Genomic DNA, 24,072 nt, shown 5'->3' on the forward strand with positions numbered 1-24,072 from the left:
GATGCCAGAGAGGAATCAAACTAGTAGAGGCGGCCGTGGAAGTGATTTTTTTTCTCCCTGCCCAAACCCACCCACCGACTTGGAACTGCCCTGGGTTTTACCAAAGCTGCCGCTGCTGCAGCCACATGCTTTTCCCACTAGTGCTGGGGAGCGTGTGCAGAGCAGCTGTTAATGTCTGGACATGCAGCTCCAAACATTCAATTTGACAGGCACATGCAGCCGTCCCCTCCCCGATCCCCTTTGCAGGGCAAAATCCCAGATATTTTTGCCAAATTTCACTTGTGTTGACGTACCACCCAGACTTCTCTCATGTACCCCTAAAGGTACCTGTACCACTGGTTGAGAAACCTGCCCTACGCCACTACAGAATTCTCCCTACCTTCAAGGTGTCCCCTCCCACACTCCAAACCCCTTGGCCCAAGACCAGAGCCTGCACCCCAACCCCCTACCGCAGCCTAGTGAAAGTGAATGAGATTTGGGGAGGAAGGGAGATGGAGTGAGGAGGATGAGTCCTCGGAGAAGACGTGGAGTGGGGCAGGGCCTCAGCAAAGCGGGGAAAGGAAGCCAGGCAATGGTATTTGGGTTTGAAGTAGATCTTACATTGCACTTAAATTGAAAAAGTGATCTTGTGATTAAAAAGGCTGGAGACCACGGGTGTAGACGTACCCTCAGAGACAGAGGCTTGGATCCCCTCACAGCAGTTCTATACAGTAGCTGGAAGGGAGTGCTTGCTAGGCTCTGTAACATCCTGGTAGTGCACAATAAAGCCTCTCAGGCAAACAGTCACACATGCTTAATATGAAGTATGGAAGCAGTCTCCTATATATTTTAATGGAACTTCTTAGGAATTTAATGTAAAGCACTAGCATAAAGTGTATCCAAAATCAGGATCAGAATTTGTATATAAAATGAACATATTAAACAACTAAACATTAACCATTTAAAAATGTAATTAGCCTTTGTTTCCAGAATAACCATGAACAGATGTGTGTGTCTCAGATATATTTGTTACTTGAACTTATTAGATGATGTTATGTGCCACTAAAAAGTTGTCTTGTGTTGGGTAACTGTGATCATGATATTGTTTCTCTCCTCTGATTAGATTAAAATAACATGATTTTGCTGAGTAAATTCATAATTTTCCCTCCCGGAGTATTCACGAAAGCTTAAAAGTTGCTTTCTGAGAATAAATATGCTAGTAAAAGCTGATTATAAGAAAGTTCATGGAGATAGGCACAAATGCAGCCAAAGGAAATCCAAACACAAATGTGATCAATGTAGTGCTTGCAGAAGTTTGTTTCCATTATCTGCTCAGCTATTATGGGTACACTCCTATAACCCACAGTTATAGGAGGGGAAAAAAGGGTATGAACATTGTATTCCAAAGAGACCAGTTCACTCTTAAGTAAATGATTAATAATTGGGGGGAAAAGGCAGCCTTTCAGCCAAAGGACTTTTCTCACACCCCAAAATATGAAAAATTGAATCCCTATTTATTATAATTCATAGTAGGCAATACACTATCCTAACTCTGGTTCATTGCTGGGGCAGGATTGTGTAAAAACACATTTTTTTGCAGAGAATCAGGCATGAAATGTTTTCCTTGATTCTGATCTTAACCATTGGACTTTGTAGTAACATTCTCCATCACATAATGTGCTACCAAAGACACTGGCTAACACCACTGCAAAGCCTAAATCGGGAGATGATCTGAGATTTAGGCCGTGTCCAGACTCAGGGGTTTTTTCGGGAAAAGTAGCCTTTTCCCGAAAAAACTTCCCCTGCGTCCAGACTCAAGCCGCGTTCTTTCGAAATTATTTCGAAAGAACGCGGCTTTTCTTTCAATGGCGGTAAACCTCAATTTACGAGGAAGAACGCCTTCTTTCGAAAGTTCCTCTTTCGAAAGAAGGCGTTCTTCAATGTAAAGAGGCCGTCTTCGAAAGAGAGCATCCAGACTCGCTGGGTGCTCTCTTTCGAAAAAGCGGATTTCTCTTTTGAAAGATCCGCCTGCAGTCTAGACGCGATCTTTCGAAAGAGGCTCTTTCGAAAGATGCTTTCGAAAGAGCCTCTTTCGAAAGAAGCCTGCAGTCTAGACATAGCCTTAGAGTAAACTAAGTGAGTGCAGTTGCCAGCCTTTCTGAGCAATTGTGGTCATCTATCAAACTATTCCTGTTGCTGCCAGTCCCCACCATCTCCCAGGGTATGTCTACACTACAGTTTTGTCAGAAAAACATCAATTTTTCCGACAGAACTTGAGGAATATTCACACTGCAGTTGTGTTCTTCTGCAAGAAAATCAAAAGAACAGAGAGGTTTTTCCAGCATTGGTAATCCTCATTTTATGAGGAAGAAGCATTTTTGCGAAAGAGTTCTTTCACAAAAAGGCGTGTGTGGATGAGGAAGAGGGAGTTCTTTCAGAAGAAGAGAAAAGAGGAAAAAGCACAGGTGCCATGGTGGCCATTCTGTCCATATCAATCACAGCTTACATGCGAGATAGTGTCCATTCAGCCTGGACACTCTCTTTCAAAAAGCAGATCACTTTTTCGATGCACTTTTGCAGTGTGGACACTCTCTTTTGGAAGAAGTTTTTTCGGAAGATCTCTTAAAAAAAAAAAAACTTCTTCTAAAAGAAGCCTGTAGTCTAGACATAGCCTCAGAGCTTGAGTTGCTTCAAACTCTAGTCTGCAGTTCATTAGTTGTTGCACAATGGACTTCCACTGCAACTCAGAGTGCACACAGCTAATCTGGAAATAGGTCACGGTGCATCAATGCAGAAGCTCAAGATGAAGAGCCTCCTTGTGTTCCTCTTGAAATGAATGAAGGAAAAAAAAGACACCAATAGGAACAAGATTCCGACTCAAATTATGGAGGCACAGACCAAAGTATTGATGTATACCACTGCCTGGGAACCAATGCTCTGAGTTAATACTGTAGCTTCTGAGGGGAAAAAAAGAGGGAATGTTTCTCCACTTCCTTGCACAGTCATTAAGGCCTCTACAAAGTGATTCTAAAATCATGGCAGCTCCAGAGGGTAGCATCCTTTTAATGCAGGATTCTAGGCAATTCCAGATCAGACCTAGGATGCCACTGTTTTTACTAGAATATGTATATTCAGTTACCTTTTTCATTAAATCACTCATCTTATTGAACTTTCCACTTGGACAGCCTTGCTGTGCTTCTCTTAACTTGGGCTTGGCAATTTTGGTCACAAGACGATCTCCCCGACTGTATCTCCTTGAAGTCAGCTTCTTTTGTTTGGGTTTTCCAGCTGTCTCCCGTGAATCTTCCGATTTGGAATTTTTTTCATCAGTATTTGTAAAGAAGTATTCACTAAAAATAGCAGAGTGTTGTCCAAGCATCTTCTGCATAAGATCTTCCGCATTCTCTAGCCCTACACTAAACTAGAGGAGAATACACAGTATTTAGAAGACTATACATGGCTGGACATAACCATTTCCATATTCAGCAAATAGAAATTTAACTCTCAGACTGGCCCTGGACTGGCAAAATCTAGGCTTCTAAAGCAACAATGAATTAGCCATACTAAGCTATTTCTATCAAGTTCACTACCCTGCCTCAGGAAGTGGCCGATACTGGATGCCTCAGTAATAATTTCCATATTGCATCTACTCTGGGAAAACATTTCTTTCTTACTCTGGCAGCAACTCATTTGCATCCTTTACCATGTAACAAATGATATTTGTTGTAAAATTACACACCTCTTTTTCTGTGTGATATAGAAACAAAATGTGGTTCTGTTCAGAAAACTGACTAACATGGCACTAGGAAGTCAATAGCCAATCGGTGCACATTACATATGAAAATATATTTTCCTAACCACTCAGCCTGCAAATGCAACCTGGGTTCTGAGTTAAGCTGAACTCTTTCCTTCCTTCATAGGCATCTTCATCAGCAATAAAGATTCTGAAGGCCAAACTGCCTTCAGTTCCAGCTGCACCATGCCAGGTATGAATAAAGGCACAATTTAAAGACAGTGAAGTTACATATGAGTTATTTTGTAATGACCATGGCCATGACTCAGCAGGGATTGAACTTGAGGCCTTTGGCAACATAAAGCACAAGTCTCCCTTGAGCTATAGGAATAACTCTGGTGGGTTGAAGCCAGCTCCCACTGAAGCCAATGAAAAGATTCCCAATGAATTCAGTAGGCGTTGTAATGGGGTTTCACTGGCAACAGTGCTAGATTTTATCTTCAGTGTGGATGAGGCACTAGTGTAGGATATAAGCTGCTTGGCTAGTATGCTACAGTATAGTGGAGACATTTATCAATCTGAATACAAATCGGCCTGTTAACTGAAGTGTTGAAAGGGCACTTTCATAAACTGAACAAATGAATCTTATGTAAAATATTCATTAATCTCAGTAAAAAAATGCATCTTGATGAAGAAATTGTAACTTGAAACTATAACCAGAAACTATAAAGTATTTGATTCTCTTTCAATAAACTAGGCATCCCTCAAAGAGGGAAAAACAGAATTTACCTCCAGTAGATTTATAGCCCGACCTAGAACATGTATAGTGAAGTTTGTCATTATTGATCGTGGGATGAAAGAAGCAGGAGAAAAGACCAGTGATGCCTCCACATTTGCACCTACAGTTGCTGCAATGACAGAATTGAGAGCAGAATCAGGCCCCATATTTGTATATCTGAGTTCTGTTCATTCACTAAAACTAAAATATTCGTTGGGAAAGTGAGGAATAAAGGAACGAGAAAGCCACATAGGGATTTAAATCATGAACATGCAGCACAGGTTCCGATTTTAAGCTCAACTTACCTGACTGAAAAGTGGCATCTGAATATGAGGAATATTTCCATATCTCCCAGTCAAACTCTCTGCTAAGGATGTCATCAGGAAGAGACTCTCTAAGATGCTGTTTTAATGGGTCATCTGTCTCCAGGAGCTGAGAGAGGTGACTCCAAACAAAAGAACCCACTTAAATTAGACAAAGAGGCTTGTCAATCACAGACAAGGATTTTTTTAATTTATTTTTTAAAGAGCTATGAAATAGTACCAGATTATTCACTTTTTTACACCTGTGCAAATCCAGAGTCACTCCTCTAGCTTCACTGGGGTTAACTTCACTTTACACCAGTGCAACAGAAATGAGAGTCTAATCCACTAACTAATCTCCTCATTCACAAAAAACATCCAGTTTTAATGCATTCTAGTAAAAGTCAGAGTCTGTGCTATGTGTCAGTGATGGTATTTACAGATTTTCCAATTGCTGTAATTAACTAACTCGTATTTAAAGATAACCAAGCTCACTATTTGCAGCTTGATTTTTCATGTGTTTTATTCTGAACAAGGATCTTGAACACCAATGTATGCCTTATGCCCTGAAAGGCATTTATTACTTATGTATCTATTATATAGTTAGTATAAATTCAGCAAGCTAAGACCAACAACAAAAAAATCAAGACAGGCTCTAGATTTCAGGGTTATTGCCGTCAATCGCTGGTGCAGCCAGACAACAGTTTTCAATTTCTGTGCAGATCTGGCTCATAAATCAAAACTAAGATTTTGTCTAATAGAACAGACTTGCACAAGAGAATGAAGTAGACTGGAGGTAAAATGTGCATGCTGCTCAGTACCAGCAGTGCAGCTCAGAGGAGTTAGAGTTATTCTGGAATTACAGTAGTGAAACAGAACAGAATCTGGCTCTGACACCAAATAAACCCATAAGGAAGAGGTCACTCTGTTATGTAACTACATTAAAAACTGTATTAAAACAGCATTAAGGTTGTCCATGCAAACTTAATTCAGTACCTTTGTAAATATTTATTATGAGCATTTTCCCCAACATTACATAAGAATTATATGGAGAAATCTGGAATAGAGCCTTGTTTTCCTGAGTTTCAATCCAGTGCTTTAAAATCAAGAGAATGGTCTTTTCTTGGAACCTCTGCTCCATTTTATTGCCAGCCTCTGAACTGCCTTACGCAAAGGTCTTGTAGAACAACTAGTACGTGGTCATATAATTAAAGACTGCATATGTAGAAGGGGGGTTAAACAAGGCAGCATGGGCAACCCAACTCAGGCATTTTATGAATTTTGAGTGCAGGACTTTATGACCCTCACATTCTTTTAATAAAGTTTGTGGACATGTAATTCCTGAAATTGTTTTAAATAGCATTATAAAAATGTATCATGTAGACTTACACTGACCTCCTACATGAGTCTTCAGCAAAATCAGAACCAACAGCTTTTAAATCTAGCACAAAGCTCAATTATTTAAGCTACGTAAGTTACTGGCAGCAATCGTTGGCTTTTATTTTATACTTAAGGCATTTACTTTGCCAGGAAACAGGAGAAATTGGGGAATCAGGAATCTTGTGTTTTATTCTTGGTTGTAAAGTACAGTCTAGTTGCTACCTACAGTATAGCCAAATATATAGATTAGTATCAGACTGTGTTAGTCTGAATCTGCAAGAACAACGAGAAATCCTGTGGCACCTTATAGACTAACAGATTTATTGCTTTTGTGAGCAAAGACCCACTTCATCAGATGCATGTGGTGGAAATTCCAGAGGCAGGTATAAATATACAGGCATAAGAAAAGAGTTCAAATCAAGAGTAAGGTTAGAGATAACGAGGTCAATTCAGTCAGGGAGGATGAGGCTCACTTCTAGCAGTTGATGTGGAGGTGTGAATACCAAGAGAGGAGAAACTGCTAGCCAACTACAAAATTGATTACTTTCAAAAATTTTAAACTTGACCAAAACTAGAGATAGCATGGAGATAGCAGGAGGTCTCTGTCCATTGGAGCATCTGCCTTGCCAAATTTCAAACCCCTACGTCAAAGAATAGAGGCACTAGAATGCCTCAACAATGGTCTAAAAAATTGGCCACATGATTAATTTATTCCCTAGTCTCATTCTTGGAAATAGAGCGATTTGGGTGAAACTTGAAAAAATAAAATTCAGTGTGAGACAGAAAGCAAGCATAGAACATTCCGTAGTAAACAATTAAAATCTGGAAATTATAGCAACTGAAAGCAGAGAGATTTACAATGTAAGGTGTTAGGCAACCTTAAATACAGACTTCACTATAGTTCCTTTTCTACTACCACCTAAATAAACTCATGTAATGAGAACTTTTCTCAAGGTTTACAATTCCATGTGCAAATCTGTTTCCATCTCACAATACAACAGGCCATGAATGCTCTTTACATAAAATAAATAAATCTGAGGCTGACACAGTTTTGGAACTCAACTCTCTAACAAGAAAGTGTCAATTGCTTGCTGCACTGGCTGCAGATACAAGTTCTCATGCTTAAGCTTCACATGAAGAGTTGCAGTATTTGTATGATTATTTGGTGAGGGGTTGTACTGTAGCTTGATCTTTCATATGTTTTTATCCTGAACAAGGATCCTGAGGACCAATGTATGCGTGGTGCCCTGAAAGGCATTTATTACCTACACATCTGTTATATGACTGGTGTAAATCCAGCATGCTCAAAAGCCCAGCAAAAGAGTCAAAAGAGTATCTAGCTCTGCAGTGGGCAAGATGCAGCCTGTGGGCCAGATCCGGCACACCATGCCATTGGATCTGGCCTGCAGGCCACCTAATGGGGACACTCAGACACAGAGCAACCTCAAGCCATTTTAAACAGCTGGCTGCTCCCTGAAGCTCTCTGCTCCAGGCACCAGCGAGAGGGGAAGGCTTTTCACACTGTCCCTACCCACCAGCACAATTTCTCAGCTCCTATTGGTGGGAAACCTCTGCACCCTCTGTCCCTCAGGCCACACCTTCCTTACAGACCATGCACCCCCCTCTAATACTCCTCCCCAAACCATAATCCTGTCTTGCACCCATACTCCCTCCCTGACCCTACACTCCAAGCCCAAGCTCCTGCACCAGATCACAAACTCCCTCTCAGACCCCACACCTCCTCTTGCACTCCAGTCCTCTACCCCAAGCTCCCTTCCGAAACCAACTTCCATTCCAGACCACACAAACCCTCCACAGAAAAGTGTAGCCCTTGACCACTTAACAAAATCTTAGAGAGATCCGTCCCCATCAAAAATTATTGGCCACCCCGATCTAGATTTTAGGTTATTGCCCTCAATCATTGGTTCAACTGGAGAAAAGTTTTTTATTTCTGTGCAGATCTGGCTCATAAATCAAAACTAAGACAAATGTTGTTTCTTCAAGTTAAAAAGAAGAGGGTCACTATTTGGACAGAGCTGAAAATTCAATATCACATTACAAAAAACAACTAATATTCTGGTAGCACCTTAAAGACTAACAAAACAAACATGTAGATGGTATCATCAGCTTTCGTGGGCAAAACCAACTTCTTCATTGTCATTTGTTGTTTTTTAAGTTTTTCCAGATACAGACTAACTCAGCTACCTCTCTGAAGCTTTTTATCACATTACAATTATTCCTTGATTATGGCAAAGCTTTTATGTGAAATCCCATAAAACCCCACTCCAAATCCTTAAACATATGCGCTTTTGTATAAGAAGCTGGTGGGATTCTTCACATTAGATGCTTATTTTCTCCCTAGCTAAAATGGCTTCTGCTCTGGAAAATCTGCCACATAAACAAAGGCAGTGTTTTAAACCAAACACAATGGCTTTCTACACAGCATCAGTTTTCAGTTCAGCATCTAATATAAGCAATCTGACTTATGTCAGGCAGCAATCAGTCATGAGTTGGGAAGGAATTACTGAAGAAGGCAGTACAAAGAAGAAAGAGCCTGCCATACTGTTGCCCAGAAACTATGCATCGGGGCATATTCCAAATAAGTAAGACCGTCAGAGAGCTATCTTTAAACAACCCGCCTAAATCCCTCCTAATCCAGCATGTTCCCCTTCTCTTCTGGATTATTAAATGTTTTGCTGTTGCTGTTTGCTACTAGGTCCAAAATTGTCAATCTTTAGTCTCCAGAGCACTTCCAGGTGGCCTGAAAAGCTGCTTCTGTCATAACAATGAAGCATCACTCAATAAATCTTGCAGCTATCTGTAGATGAGTCCAAAACTCTTTCGGTTTCCAATGAATGTGTAATCAACTGCATTAAAATACATATAGCTCTCTGTACCTTTCAGAATTGCATTTGTCTTTGATGTAAATTCAACCATGATTAAATACACAGATAACACCAAAACTGATGGATGACAAATGAAAAGGGGGGCACTACTGTGTCCTGAAGAGAAAAGTGGAGGTGAAACAATAGGCCATAAGAGGGGATTAAATATTAATAAATGTGTAGTGTTATACCCAGTGAAGAGCACATATAAAATAGGGAGCATGGGTACTTTTTAAGGGGCACAGTGAAAATTTTGTAAACGGCTTTTGTAGTACTTATTGCCTATAATAATCTTAGACATTTATTTTTCTGCTATTTTTTTCCTTCTCCATTCAGCACATTTTATAATCAGCCATTTATGTTTGTCATGCAATAAAACTCACTCAGCATGACCAGTTGTCCCTCTCTCAGACTCCTGGATGATGTCAGTCTGTGTTTATTTAATGCTGCCAGCTAGGGGATCTCACACCTGGGTTTCTTTTGTGCACCACACCAAATTGTTGACAATAAAAAAAAGTAAAACCTCAAATTCTAATAGTTTTAAAGTCGTTAATAGGTGGAGCTCAAATGGGTTGGTAGCTTATGCACCTCCAATAGGAATCAAATAAAAATCAAGACTAGAAAATAACTTATGTAAGCATGCTTAATGTTTCAGTAGCTGTCTGCTGACCTTGGCTGGATGTCTCCTCCTGCAAAGTCTGTTGTACTTGGTTAAACAGCTCTTCACTTGGACACTTCATTGCTGTATAATATGAAGCAATTCTTATTTCCACATCATCATCAGTTGCTTGATATAGCTGGGCTAATATAGTACGCTTAAAAAAGAAAAATTAAGGTACTTACTCTCCCAAAAAGCTGAGATGCATTCATTTCTAGGGATAAAGTGATTAGCCATTGCAACAAGCATCATGTGAAAAGTAAATTGCTTTATATAACATCAGCAAACACACATGTACATCACAGCACTCTGGACACAGAGGCTAGGTCTACACTATAGAGTTTTTGTGCAAAAATGGCTGTTTTTGCTCGCAAAGCATCCACACCTCAAGTGCGTTTTTGCACAAGTAAAACAAAAGAACAGAGGGGGTTTTCTGGTGTAGATATTCCTCCTTCTATGAGGAATAACTCCCTTTTGTGCAAGAGTTCTTGCGCAAAAAGGTGTGTGTGGATGGGCAAAGGGGGGTTTTTTTTGCGCAAGAAGAGGGAAGAGGAAAAAGCACAGTTGCCCTGGTGGCCATTCTGTTCATAGCAATCACTGCTTACTTGTGAGAGAGTAGCCAGGCAGTCTGGACGCTGTCTTGTGCAAAAGCGCATCACTTTTCGATGCACTTTTGTAGTGCAGATGCTCTCTTGTGCAAACAGCTTCTTGCACAAGGAATCTGTAGTCTAGACATAGCCAAAGTCTCAGGATACTATACTGCTAGTTACACAGATTGGGCTGGATTTTATATCCATTGAGCTCAAGAGGAGCATTACCATTAACATAAATGAGTTCTGGACTGGACTCGCAATCTTAATACAGTTTCAAGAAGCAGAACTTTCTAGTACAGGACCAAATCCTCAGTTTCTTATGCAGAGCCTGACCTTGCTAACACTTCTGTGTCTCAGTAACTTTTCTTTCCATGGCCAGGTCTCCTTCAATATCTTTCAGGTAGACGAAAGTTATCTTGCTCATTTAGTAGTTAGTTCATTAATGTCATTTATTCTTTTTCATTTATTGGTGCTACACATGATAATTCCTTTTTACCAATGAGTATATAGCAATGAGTGGTATCGCTGTATAACCCAGTTATATCCTTGAACAGCAGACAAAATGTCAATAGATTTAATGGTATTAAAAATAGTACCATGGGAGGACCCGGCTCCAGCTGGAGTTAAATGGCAGCTGCACGAGACGTACTCTTGGACCAGCCCGGTGCCACGCCTGCCACAGTGGCCGCTGTACAATGAGCAAGAGGCTGCCTCGGAATGGAAGAGGTGGCAGCGGTAGCACGGCCAGATCAGGCCATGTGCAGCAGAGGCATCCCGCGGAGGGAGGGAGGGAAGGAGGGAGGGAGGAAAGGAGGGGACCATGCGGTGGTGGGGCAGCAGCTGGCAGGGGGTTGCTACGGGTGGCATACACCACACTGGAGCTCACAGAATGCTTCAGGCTCCAGCTTCCAACTCCACCCAGAAACCGTGCGTTACCGGAAGTGACCCTGGTTGCCTGCTGGAAGAGGGGGATGTTGCTGCTGCGCTGCACTAGTGTCTGCGAGGCTGTCCCAGCGGGGGAGGGAAATGGCTGTGCCATTTCTAGGTGGATCCAGTGGAGCTTTCCAGGACATTTCCCTACTTGATGAGGAACCAGGATAGAGTATTTAAGTTTGGGACTGTCCTGGAAAAACCGGGACATATGGTCAATGTAGCTATAGGCTAGCTTTGCCGCAGTAAGGCCTGCTGAGTATGTGTGCACCAGGCCCACCAGCTGGGGAGGTGGTTACCTAGGGAGGTGGTGGAATCTCCATCACTAGAGTTTTTTACGGCCTGGCTTGACAAAGCCCTGACTGGGATGAATTAGCTGGGATTGGTCCTGCCTTGGGCAGGGGGCTGGACTCAATGACCTCCTGAGGTCTCTTCCAGCCCTAGGATTCTAGGATACTATGAAAATAAACAGGACATGAGTCCTCAGGGGCTTCACCAAGGCAAGATAAACCAAGCAGCTCTCAAGCTGCCATCTGTTATCAAGATAGCACAATGGAATGCTGAAGTTTTCTAGGAACAGTGCTAAAGTGATACCTCCTATTGTAATGTAGTAAGTATATTGTACTTTCACTAGGCTAAAAGTGACATGATGCCTGGGAAAAGCTTAGATTTGTCAAGAAAAACATCTGGATGCTCTTTTTGCTTCTTCAACAAAAACACAATCCTTCCCAGCCTCCCCTGCAGCAGAAACTGTTCAGCCGGGAGATGCTTTTGTACTCCATTCCCATTTGTTTGCACACAGCAGAATTATTTCACACAGCACAGAATTATTTCACAAAGCATCAGCCACTGAACACATCACTTACATTGGCAGCACAGGGGATGCGTCTGAAGGCCTGTATGGCGGCCAGGCGAATTTCTGTAGGGTTGCTTCTCAGGGATGCACAAGAACTCAGGACAGGTGTTAGGGAAGTTGCTGCCAGCCCTGCATTTCCAATTGCTTTTAACACTAGCTGCAGCCAACAATAGAAAGCAAGGCAAAATGAAAAATTAAGGTTATGGCGCATAAAAACATTCCAACATCTGCACAAGATACTTTATTACTTTTACATTATCACATTCTCTTTCAAAATATTCTACCTAAAATGAATCTCTGCTCACCATTTTATTGCCACGTGGGGAATTCTCAATAATGAAACACAACATTTTTTTTAAATTGTACACCTAAGTGAAGTTGCGGCACCAAAAACTAATGCAGTTACACTGGCAATTCAGTCAATATGCTTATATAGCTAATGTAATTCAGGGCATTAGTATAAGGTACATCTCCCCTAAGAGAGTTGCTACTACAGGGCTACTGGCAAACCCGTCCTAGTATAAAGAAGACCATACTTACACACAGTTTGCTCTTCTATAAGCAATGTCGCACTTTTGATTTGGAACTGGGATACTTTTGCAGTGTCTAAACGATGCAGTATATACAAGTTTCAGTGTGACGGCTGAGATAATAGAACTAGTGGGGGAGGGGCATGATTTTCAAATACATTAAAGAATGTTGCAGTTTGATTATCTATCCATCAAAATGCTGCTGGGTAAAATGCTTAGTGATAAAGGCCTGGGATTCTGAATGCCACAGTTGATTTACTCACAACTATGTTACCATGGTCATTTCCTATGCTAAGTATAAAGGAAAGCTGAAGAATTTCAGAAACCAGTGGACACATTAAGGGTACTTCTAGACTACAGGCTTTTGTCAACAGAGGCTTTGTCGACAAAGAACGTCTAGACTACATCCAGTTCTGTCAACAAAGCAAGCCGCTTTGTCGACATGAGTGTGTAGACACAAAGGACAGTGTAGATGCAATAACGCCTTCTGTTGACAGAACTCTGTTGACAAAAGGCATTATTCCTCGTAGAATGAGGTTTACCGCTGTTGACAAAACTGCCAAGTTCTGTCGACACTATGTCGACAGAACTTGGTGGTAGTGTAGACGCAGGTATAGTTTTGTTGACAAAAGTCCACTTTTGTTGACAAAACCCTGTAGTCTAGACACACCGTAACTGTTGGAAAATGACAACTTTTTGATACCTCAACTTCCAATATCCAGAAGTTCAACTCTGCATAGGCTGACCAATCTTGCATAATTCTTACATAAACTGTCATGTGGTCACACACACACGCACACACACGGATGTAGTTCAGGAGTAACTGCGAATTTAAATGTGTAAGAAACTGTCGTCACTGTGAAAGCTAAAGGAGACTCAGACACTGACCCTATGCTGTATAGTAGGTTGTTTTGATGAAGCTGAGGCATGAGATTCTATCAACCAGGCATGGATATGAAATGTCACATGGAAATTTTAATAGGTGTAATCCAAAAATATCCTCTCCTTCAAACCCATTGCAGCATATTGTTGCTTGGCTGGTGCCTGAGAAGGCTGCACTTCAGTGATTCTCAAAAACCCAGCCATTCTGATTTAGATGCCTATCTTTGCGTTTGAACATTTTGGTCCAGAATCTGTACAGTCCTGTACAGTTCTTTAGGACTGTAAATGGAAATTATTATTTTCAGGACAAGCTCATGCATGCAACATTGAGGGAAAAGCCCTTCCTATTTGAATGGTCTTTTAAAAGAAACTTAGCTTTATTCAGAAATGCATGTTGTAGAGATTAAGAGAAGTCTGGCTTACTCTCAGGAAATAGTTCCTTGTGACGAGAACTATTTGACACTGGGATAGTCCCGCAAGGGAAATGGTGAAAGCCCTATTGCCCAAGTTCTTTAAAACCAGATTACGACACAGCAGTACAATATATACAATAGGGAACAATTCTGCTCCTCGCTAGGAAAATGGACTCCATGACCTCATGCAGCAGATCTTTTCCGGCTGTCTTTTCATCTTCCTTCTCTGACTCCTTTCCCCGCAGGGGCCATCAAAAAGCTCAGGAATGGAATATTTATTTTAAAAGCTCAATTACATAATTTCTGGGGTTTAAATTCCTGCTGTAAACAGAACTGAGTGTGAACACATTGCTCCGATGATAGGGGGGAAAACCCTAAAACCAAGTGTGTTTTGCACATTGGGACCTTAAACAAATACAAGAAGGTATGAAATACCTCAGCTATAGGGTTGCCGGGTATTCAGTTTTCAACCTGAACATCTGATTGAAAAAGCATCCTGGAGTCTTCGGTCAGTAGTGCTGACCAGGCCAGTAAAAGTCTGGCTGGTGGGACTGTCAGGCTCCCTACCCGGCTCCTATTGCCCCCACTCCATGAACCAACTCCACATCTCCCATTGACTGGGAACCACAGCCAATGGGAGCTGAGGGGGCAATGCCTATGGGAGGAAGCAGCATACACTGAGCAGAGCCACACGGTCACCACTATGCCTAGAAGCCAAGTAACATGTTGCCACTCCCAAGGATTTCCCACCCCGAGATAAGTGCTGCCCAGAGCCCACTCCCTGCACTCTCACACCCTGCACCAGATCTGAGCCCCCTTCCACACCCCACTCCCTCCCAGACCCCAGAACCCTCCCAGACCACAACCTCTGCCCCAGCACCAACCCTCCTCCCTCCCACACCCAAACTGTCTCCTGTAGCCCATTCCCCTCATATACCCCAAAGCCCTGCCCTAGCCCAGAATCCCCTTCCACACACTGAACCCATTTCTGACCCAATCCCAGAACCAGCATGCACAACCAGAGCCCGCACCACCTCCCACATCCCAATCCCTGGTCTTAGCCTGGAGCCCCCTCCTGCCCTCTGGCCCCACTCCAAAGCCTGCATCTCCACCTGGAACACTTCACCCCCACTCCTGCACCTGAACCCCTGCCTTAGCCTAGTGAAAATGAGTGTGTGAGCATGGGGGAGAGCACACTGTCACTGTGGTCTCTACATGTGAGAAGGATGGAGTCAATTGCTTAGAAGGATTGTGAAACGGAAGGTTAAAAATGAAGAATCCAGAAATATGAACCTAATTGCTCCCAGTCCAACAGGGAAGTCACCCACAAGACAATATAATTTCCCCTTCCTTTGGCAACATTATGCCAGTCTCCTCAAGTAATACTGTGATTTCCCAGAGTGCATCATTCTATGATGTCACAGCTACCACTAACTTCATGAAGCCAATCAAAAGAAGGGACAAGTAAATTATTTCTCTTGTGTTATCTGTTGTTTTTAAAAAGTGTTTCATTTTATACTCACAGCTTTTAAAACAATATTGTCCAAACAAAGTTTTAAAAATTCATATAAAAGATTTTAAAAGATCCAGCACACTTTTGCATGTTTAGACAAATTTCCTAAAATATTTTGTTGTCTGAAAACCCCAAAAAGTCCATGAGGGCAGCTCTTTTCTGTCCAACAAGCATCTTTTGCCCCATACATACTACCAAAAATATAGCTGAAATGAGTAAATGAACCTGTGCCTATAGATTCAAAGGGACCCATATTCTCACTCCGTAGAATGCCATATTCATCAGACAGGTTTTTATTTTGATTGTGTTTAAAGGGAGAAATGAGTGTTGGAAACTTGTCTGCAGGGTTACTCCATTCTTGTCTGAATGACTGATACCTGGCTGCGTCCTGATTCTTGCAAGGTGCAGTTTCCTCCTAAATATGCTTCCAGAATACTTGTCACCATCTGTACTGCAGGCAGAAGGTCACAGGCACTGTTAGCTGAACAATAATGATGCACCAGAGCAGTTATTCCTAAGAAGATGCTCTGACTTGCTCCTGGTGACTGTAGCAAAGGCTGTAAATCAAGACAAAAATGACAGGCTGCTTAAAAAGTGTAAGCCTCCTAGTTCTTATAATACTCTGAGCACTCTGATGCCTTGTACATGTTCACAAAGATTTATAAGCATTAATTAATTCATCCTTAAACACTCTGATGAAGCCACAGAAAATACCCCTCCCGCCCCTTTTCAAATGCGTTTTTTTTTTTTTTTTTTTAGATTTAATAAAAACATGATGGTGAGACTCAGAGGAAAACCCCAGTTGATATGAAGAAAAAAATCGACTTGCATAGGTGCAAATGAAGAAATGCTTTCCAAGACACTCTGAGTGCTAAGAACACTCACACCGTTTATGTTGCAAAATATACTGCCTGTCCACATAGCAATGGGCCAAGTCAAGATTAAGCTGTAGCAAATAGAAGCTTTTAATGTAAAGGTGTTGTACAGTGCCTAGAGTGGAGCTTAAGTTAAGTGGCCATTGCCCAGAACTCTCAGTTAGGGAGTGCTTTACATTCAGGATAGCAGTGCAGTGTGCATGTAATTTAGATCGGCTCTAACATTATCACATACACCTTCATTGAGGTATAGCTAGAGTGTTTTATTTCATAACAAGTCACATTTATGGTAAGATTCCACTGATAAATAGCTTCTAAAAAGATATTAAATGATAACAACAATTGATTAATCATGTAGGCTGTTACTGTGTCCAATAGGTTGTTTATAACCAGCAGTACCTATCCACTGCAGAGTTCTGGTCCAAGACTAGATGCGACAATAATACGAACAATAAATAAATAAGCTAAAACACATATCAGGGTTCTTATATAGCCATTTGTAACATATGCTAATTATGTCTGTAACAAGATTATAACGCCTATAAATAATTTATTAGCCTTTTTTTAAGGAATCTAAATATAAAGTGTGACTCATGTTGTACAGGGCTCAAACCTGAAAACCATTCCTCTAGCAATTCCATTAAATGAAATGGGATCAAGATTAAATGAGGCCACAAGGACCAGAAGATCAGGCTTATGGTTATGCCCAGCTTGTGTCTGTCGTAACTTGTTTTCTTTTTCCTGCACCCTTCTACTGAAATTTTCTCTTCCTACTGCTGTAGCAGCTATTTATTCTTTGCCAGTTCTATAAGAGAGAACGCTCTCGTGTAGATCCTACTTTTGTTTGTTCTTGTAAAAGCAGTTCTGATAAATAAATCTGATCAAAATTGATTGCTGTTTGAATATGCAAAATCATAACAGGCCCCCATAGGCTATAAATGTGAATAAGACCTGACAAAATGGTATGTTACATAAGAACATACATAAGAACATAAGAACGGCCGTCCTGGGTCAGACCAAAGGTCCATCTAGCCCAGTAGCCTGTCTGCTGACAGTGGCCAGCACCAGGTGTCCCAGAGAGGGTGGACCGAAGATAATGATCAAGCGATTTATCTTCTGCCATCCTTCTCCAGTCTCTAACAAACTGAGGCCAGGGACACCATTTCTATTCCCTGGCTAATAGCCTTTTATGGACCTAACCTCCATGAAATTATCTAGCTTCTCTTTAAACTCTGTTATAGTCCTAGCCTTCACAGCCTCCTCTGGCAAGGAGTTCCACAGGTTGACTACGTGCTGTGTGAAGAAGAACTTTCTTTTATTAGTTTTAAACCTGCTACCCATTAACTTCATTTGGTGTCCTCTAGTTCTTCTATTATGGGAACTAATAAATAACTTTTCTTTATTCGCCCTCTCCACACCACACATGATTTTATAGACCTCTATCATATCCCCCCTCAGTCTCCTCTTTTCTAAATTGAAAAGTCCCATTCGTTTTAACCTCTCTTCATATGGGACCCATTCCAAACCCCTAATCATTTTAGTTGCCCTTTTCTGAACCCTTTCCAAGCCCAAAATATCTTTTTTGAGGTGAGGAGACCACATCTGTACACAGTATTCAAGATGTGGGCGTACCATAGTTTTATACAGGGGCAATAAGATATTCTGTGTCTTATTTTCTATCCCTTTCCTAATAATTCTTAGCATCCTATTTGCCTTTTTGACCGCCGCTGCACACTGTGTGGAAGTTTTCAGGGAACTATCCACAATAACTCCAAGATCTCTTTCCTGATTTGTCATAGCCAAATTAGCCCCCATCATACTGTACGTATAGTTGGGGTTATTTTTCCCAGTGTGCATTACTTTACACTTATCCACATTAAATTTCATTTGCCATTTTGTTGCCCAATCACTCAGTTTGGTGAGATCTTTTTGGAGTCCCTCACAGTCTGCTTCTGTCTTGACTATCCTAAACAGTTTGGTATCATCCGCAAACTTTACTACCTCACTGCTTCCCCCTTTCTCCAGATATTTTATGAATAAGTTGAAAAGGATTGGTCCCAGGACTGACCCTTGGGAAACACCACTAGTTACCCCTCTCCATTCTGAAAATTTACCATTTATTCCTACCCTTTGTTGCCTGTCTTTTAACCAGTTCTCAATCCAAGAAAGGACCTTCCCTCTTATCCCATGGCAATGTCATTTACACAAGAGCCTTTGGTGAGGGACCTTGTCAAAGGCTTTCTGAAAATCTAAGTACACTATATCTACTGGATCCCCCTTGTCTGCATGTTTGTTAACCCCTTCAAAGAACTCTAAGAGTATGTCTACACTGCCACCTTCGTTTGAACTAGGGTGGCTAATGTAGGCATTCAAACTTGCAAATGAAGCCCGGAATTTAAATATTCCGGGCTTTATTTGCATGTCCCTAGGCGCCGCCATTTTTAAATGCCCCGTAGTTTGAACTACACTTGCACAGACTAGGTAGTTAGAATTAAAGATCTTAATTTGAACTACCGTTACTCCTCCTGTAATCTCTATGAATGGATTCTCCTCTAAGAGAAGTCTCCATCCGATTTATATGCATCTCCACACCAATCGGCTTTCCCCCATTTCTTAGTTTAAAAACTGCTCTACAGACTTTTTAATGTTTAGTGCCAGCAGTCTGGTTCCACCCTAATTTAGGTGGAGCCCATCCTTCCTGTATAGGCTCCCCCTCTCCCAAAAGTGTCCCCAGTTTCTAATAATGTTACTTTTCTTCTAGAAAACAGATGGAGTTTGTAGTTCAAGACCAATTTAAAGAGATGTCCTAGTAACAGGTCTCTATTGCACTCTCTGACAAGCAATCAGTTTCTGGTTGCTCTTTATTTCATAAGAGATCAACCAAGAACTTTTCAAACTACAGGCAGTCCCCAACTTACGCGGATCTGACTTACGTCGGATCCGCACTTACGAACGGGGCTTTCTCGCCCCGGAGCTCGCAGGCAGCGGTCAGCCACCTCGACCTCCGGGGCAAGAAAAGCTGCTCCCGGTGCCCCTGGTCTGCTGGGGACCGTCTCCAGCAGACCAGGGGCACCGGGAGCAAAGCCGCAGTGGCGGCGGGTCCCGCGCCAGAGCAAAGCCTCAGAGGCGAGGCACCCCGCCGCTGCGGCTTTGCTCCCCGTGTCCCTGGTCTGCTGGGGGGGGGGGGCGCAGCTAGTGTGCCCCCCCCCCAGCAGACCAGGCTTTTGTTGTGGACCCTGGGGCAGAGCAGCTGGGGCGCTGCCAGTTGGTCCCGCAGCGCCGCTCTGGGCACTACTGGACCAACCCGGCAGCACCCCAGCTGTTCTGCCCCAGGCGTCCCCAAGTCAGCCGTTGCTGAAACTGACCAGCGCTGACTACAGGAAGCCTGAGGCAGAGTTGCTCTGCCCCGGGCTTCCTGGAATCAGCGGCTGATCAGTTTCAGCAGCAGCTGACTTGGGGTTCTTAAGTTGAATCTGTATGTAAGTCAGAACTGGCAGTCAGTTTCAGCAGCGGCTGAATCTGGACGCCAGTTCCGACTTACATACAGATTCAACTTAAGAACAAACCTACAGTCCCTATCTTGTACCCGGGGACTGCCTGTACCTCTATTCAGCTTTCTAAATAGCAAGTTAATAGCTGCAGCAGCAAAATTGCAAACCCAGATCCAACCAGGAGACTGAGTGCAACTGTCCTGGGAGAAAGAAGAGAAAAAACATCTGGAGACGGTAGACAGAGCAAGAAGAAATGGAGCAGGAAAAGCATCTGAAGGGAGAAGGGGAGGAAGGGGGGAGAAGGGGCAGAGCAAGCAAAAGGCAGAAAAAAACTATAGCTGATGCAGGAAGAAATATTTTGTATAGAAAGCTGTAGTTCTCACATTCTAAAGACCATAACAAATTCAACCTCATCTCCTTATGAGGTCAGTGTATAATGAATTTATGCACATCAGTCAATATTTTAACATACTGTAGAATACATTTAAATGTTAATACTTGCATGAGTAAAGAGGCATGTGTTTTTGGGAATGGAGTCCATGTGTTTATATGGGACCCGACTCTGAATGTTTGCATTCCACAGTCATTAGCAGATTCTTTCCCACTACCCAAACTTTCCATGAATTGCAAACATTTCTCAGCTATAGACTTTGGAGAAGAGCAGCATTGGAAACTAAAGTAAAATCCCATGTTTCCATACATCCTATCTACAAAAAGGGGAATTACACATGATTTTGTTGCAAATCCCAGCATTTAAGTGATGATGTAGAAACCTAAATGAGCTAGATATGAATTATCTCAAGTAGAAATTTGAGAAAACCTTCAAAACTCTGGCAGCTGTCGCTTCGTTATCCTGGCCTGGCCTGTAATTGTTTGACAGGAAACAGCAACTTGTGAGAAATATCCAGCATGATTCTTCACAAGTCTGACCAATCAATGGACCTTTTGCTGCCAAGACAAATAGACCCATATAATTTATTACTGAATTATTTTACTCTGATAAAAATAATTTGTAATTGCTGACTTTTCCACAAAGGGACCCCAGGCTTCTCAAAGACAGTAAGCTACAGAAATAGTCCTTAGCATCCCCACCTGAAATAGAACAGAACAAAACAACCATAGGAACAGTGTACTAGGCCCAAGTTCTCACTCACTGGGCACAGGTAAGTAAGGAAGCGCCAATCCCCCTGCCGCATAAACCCAGCAAGAAGATTCTGCCGAGTTAGGGCTATTGCCTGCTGAAGCATTAGGCTTCCCCATCCCATTGAAGGCAATAAATAAATAAATTTATTTATTTCCTTCCTTCCTTCCCTAGGAGATACAACACACACACAAAGCCAGTTCCCAAGGTACCAGCCTGTAATTTCTACACTTTGGTCTGACACTGGCTGTGCGCAGAAGGATTTGTGCAAGCTTTTCCTGTCTGCCTCCACATGCTCCTTGTGGCTGCTTTCTCCACCAGGGCTGTGTCCAGACTCAGGGGTTTTTTCGGGAAAAGTAGCCTTTTTCCGAAAAAACTTCACCTGCGTCTAGACTGCAGCCGCGTTCTTTCGAAATTAAATTGAAAGAATGCGGCTTTTCTTTCGACGGTGGTAAACCTAATTCCACGAGGAAGAACGCCTTCTTTCGAAAGTGCTCTTTCGAAAGAAGGCGTTCTTGAAAGCAAACAGGCTTTTTAGAAAGAGAGCATCCAGACTCACTGGGTGCTTTCTTTCGAAAAAGCGGCTTGCTTTTTCGAAATTCCGCGTGCAGTCTAGACGCTCTCTTTAGAAAGAGGCTCTTTCGAAAGTATCTTTCGAAAGAGCCTCTTTCAAAAGAGGCTTGCAGTCTAGACATAGCCCAGGGTATTTGTGATTTATTATAGCTGAAAACTGGAATAAATCCCATGGGAGTTGTATGTACTAACTAAATGAGTGACGGAAAATGTCAGATGGCGAGAAATACTTAAGAGTATACATGTCCCATTGCCTCCCTTCCTTTGTTTTTCCATTCCCTGCAAAAGCTGTGGAAAAATAGACATTTTTCTTACAAATAAGTTTGGAACATTTTGTATCTCAGTCGGAATTTAGTCTGCTATTTATTTTATCCCACATTTTGTTATTACCTAGTTTTCCAGTCACTAAAAAAAAATCCCACAACATGAGAAAACTGAGCATTATCCAAAGTGCTGTAATAGCTCTCTCTCCTTTTTACAGACACACACATCTATGCATGACCCCAGAGTGGAAATATTACAAGATAGGTTGTTCATTCCAGTCTGCACTGATGTAGGAGGTACTTGGAATCTTGCAAACATATTTCCAGTTTGCTCGTTTTGCTCAATCCTGAGCTCAATTTTGCATATGCAGGAAATGTGTTTACTTCTTCGGATAAGTGCACAAACTGAACCAAACTTTTGAGGTCCTCCAATCACTAAAAAAAAGCTAATTTACAGCAGTTTCAATAATAGTGTCCTACAGAAAGTGATGCCTAAAGAAGATGGCATGTGCAAATGTAAAAGCCATTGAGCATTAGCACCCTCTGTGTATGTAAAATTCCTTGTATTCTTTCCTCTTAATCTCAGGAAATGATACATGAAAGGTGACAAATACCATTCTGATCTGAAATGCATGGTGTACATTATAATCCACATAGGAGAGGGGACTGCATTGCACATTACCTTAGGGTAAAAACACACTATAAAAATGTATAGCACATATAATCAATAAACAATCTGAAAAGCAGCTGTAGGCCTGAAATGTCTGGGGATGTTATAATACCTGTGTAGGAGTGCTGAATTGACAGCACTGGGGAATGAGGCTCTCTATCCAAAACTAAGGACAGCAGAATGTGCTATAATAGCAGCTTCCTCACACTGAACTACTTTTGAACCTCTATCTTAATGGGCAGAGAGCACCTTCCAGGGGCCAGTTTAGTCTCTTCCCTTCCCACTCTCAGCTGCCAGTTCAAATCAAACCCTAGTAACTACAGGCTGTTTGTACCCTCTGTTGAGTCTTATATGAAATGAGTTAGCAGTTTCAGTCCATTCCCAGTACACACCACTAAAACCACCTCCAGACATGGGGTTTTATATAAATCTGAATGCGAGTGAAACTAGTTAGTCTAAAGGCCAAAAAACTAGCCTGCTCACAGCGAGAGTGTTGATCATGCTTGCGGTGGGCTCAGGAATGAATGGCAATGACCAAAGGAAAGATTCCATTTTGTCTTCCTCCACTTCTTTTGCAACAATAATTTCTTTCATCAGGACAACACAGGCCTCTGTAGCACAGGATGGGAGAGCATCTACTAATGGCTGCCTGAAACATAACAGAAAAGCATCAAAACATAACAAATGGAAGTACCTAACAGTCAAGGAATATTTGCCTTCTGTCTTCCTGGGACTCTGTGGGTTTTTATTTCCTTCTAAGCATCCTAACAAACTCAGGGCCAGATCCTGACTCTACAAAAGGTCAGGTTTGGCATGGATTTCAATGGGTGCATCTTCCCAGGCCAAGAAATTTAAATTTGACTAATAATTCTGGGCATCCCAAGTTTTTGTGCCTCCTCAAGGGATTTGATTTTCAAGAAAGGACACACTGTCCCTCTCTCAAAAACAGGTCCCTCTAAGATGTCTCAAATTGGGCACCGAAAGACTGAAATGTCTCAAATCATTAGTCTGTGGTTCAAAATTGCATCACTTGGAAAGAAGTTTAAAACTAAAGTGAAAAAGGCATTTGTGTAGTAGAAGAAGAATGTCCACACAGCGAGTTATCCTGGTGTAGCTAGACTTTCCCACATAGATAAGGCCGGAGATTACAGTGGGCAGAAGATGAGGTGCAGTTATGATTTTTCTGTGAAGAGTAATGTAGCTATTTGTCAGCAAGAGTGAAATTAAGTGATTTAAGGTTTTTCTTATAACTAATGTAGCATTAATGTCAATTTTCCAATTTTATATCAAGTGAAATCAAGTGAACCATTGTCACAAATCCAGAAGAGCTATTTGGAAAATTTAGTCTTGTTTAAATGAAGCTAGATAATAAGTTGGCCTGAAAGCACATTAACTGCCTGTTTCTTGTATTTACTAGGAAAGCCCACACTGTTGGAAAAGGAAGAAAAAACAAGATTATAGGCCTGATCCCACTCTTACTCAAGTTAAAAAGACAATTTTTTTGACCTCAACAGTATAATACTGAGCTTTAACAAAGACCCAAACCCTCAGATTTGAACCATCCCCAATATCAGAGATGTTTGGATCTTGATCTAAATGCTGTGGTTGAGGCCTAACTCTAGATTAT

General features: G+C 41.8%; 1 protein-coding gene across 5 annotated transcripts in view; it reads right to left on the reverse strand.

Annotated features, from left to right (window-relative positions):
* The window catches only part of APOLTP (apolipoprotein lipid transfer particle homolog), a 232,974-nt gene that overhangs the window by 154,390 nt on the left and 54,512 nt on the right, over window positions 1-24,072 (reverse strand). For all 5 annotated transcript variants that reach the window (XM_075899317.2, XM_075899315.2, XM_075899314.2 and 2 more), the window contains exons 10-16: window positions 22,929-23,094; window positions 15,810-15,989; window positions 12,105-12,251; window positions 9,728-9,872; window positions 4,796-4,954; window positions 4,502-4,620; window positions 3,119-3,400 (exon numbers count right to left, since the gene is read on the reverse strand). In XM_075899317.2, the coding sequence (XP_075755432.2) occupies window positions 3,119-3,400; window positions 4,502-4,620; window positions 4,796-4,954; window positions 9,728-9,872; window positions 12,105-12,251; window positions 15,810-15,989; window positions 22,929-23,094 (1,198 nt within the window). The remainder of the gene's footprint in view (window positions 1-3,118; window positions 3,401-4,501; window positions 4,621-4,795; window positions 4,955-9,727; window positions 9,873-12,104; window positions 12,252-15,809; window positions 15,990-22,928; window positions 23,095-24,072) is intronic.

This window comes from Pelodiscus sinensis, chromosome 15 (assembly GCF_052426305.1).
Source record: "Pelodiscus sinensis isolate ZL-2025 chromosome 15, ASM5242630v1, whole genome shotgun sequence".
In the NCBI taxonomy this organism is placed as follows: domain Eukaryota; kingdom Metazoa; phylum Chordata; order Testudines; family Trionychidae; genus Pelodiscus; species Pelodiscus sinensis.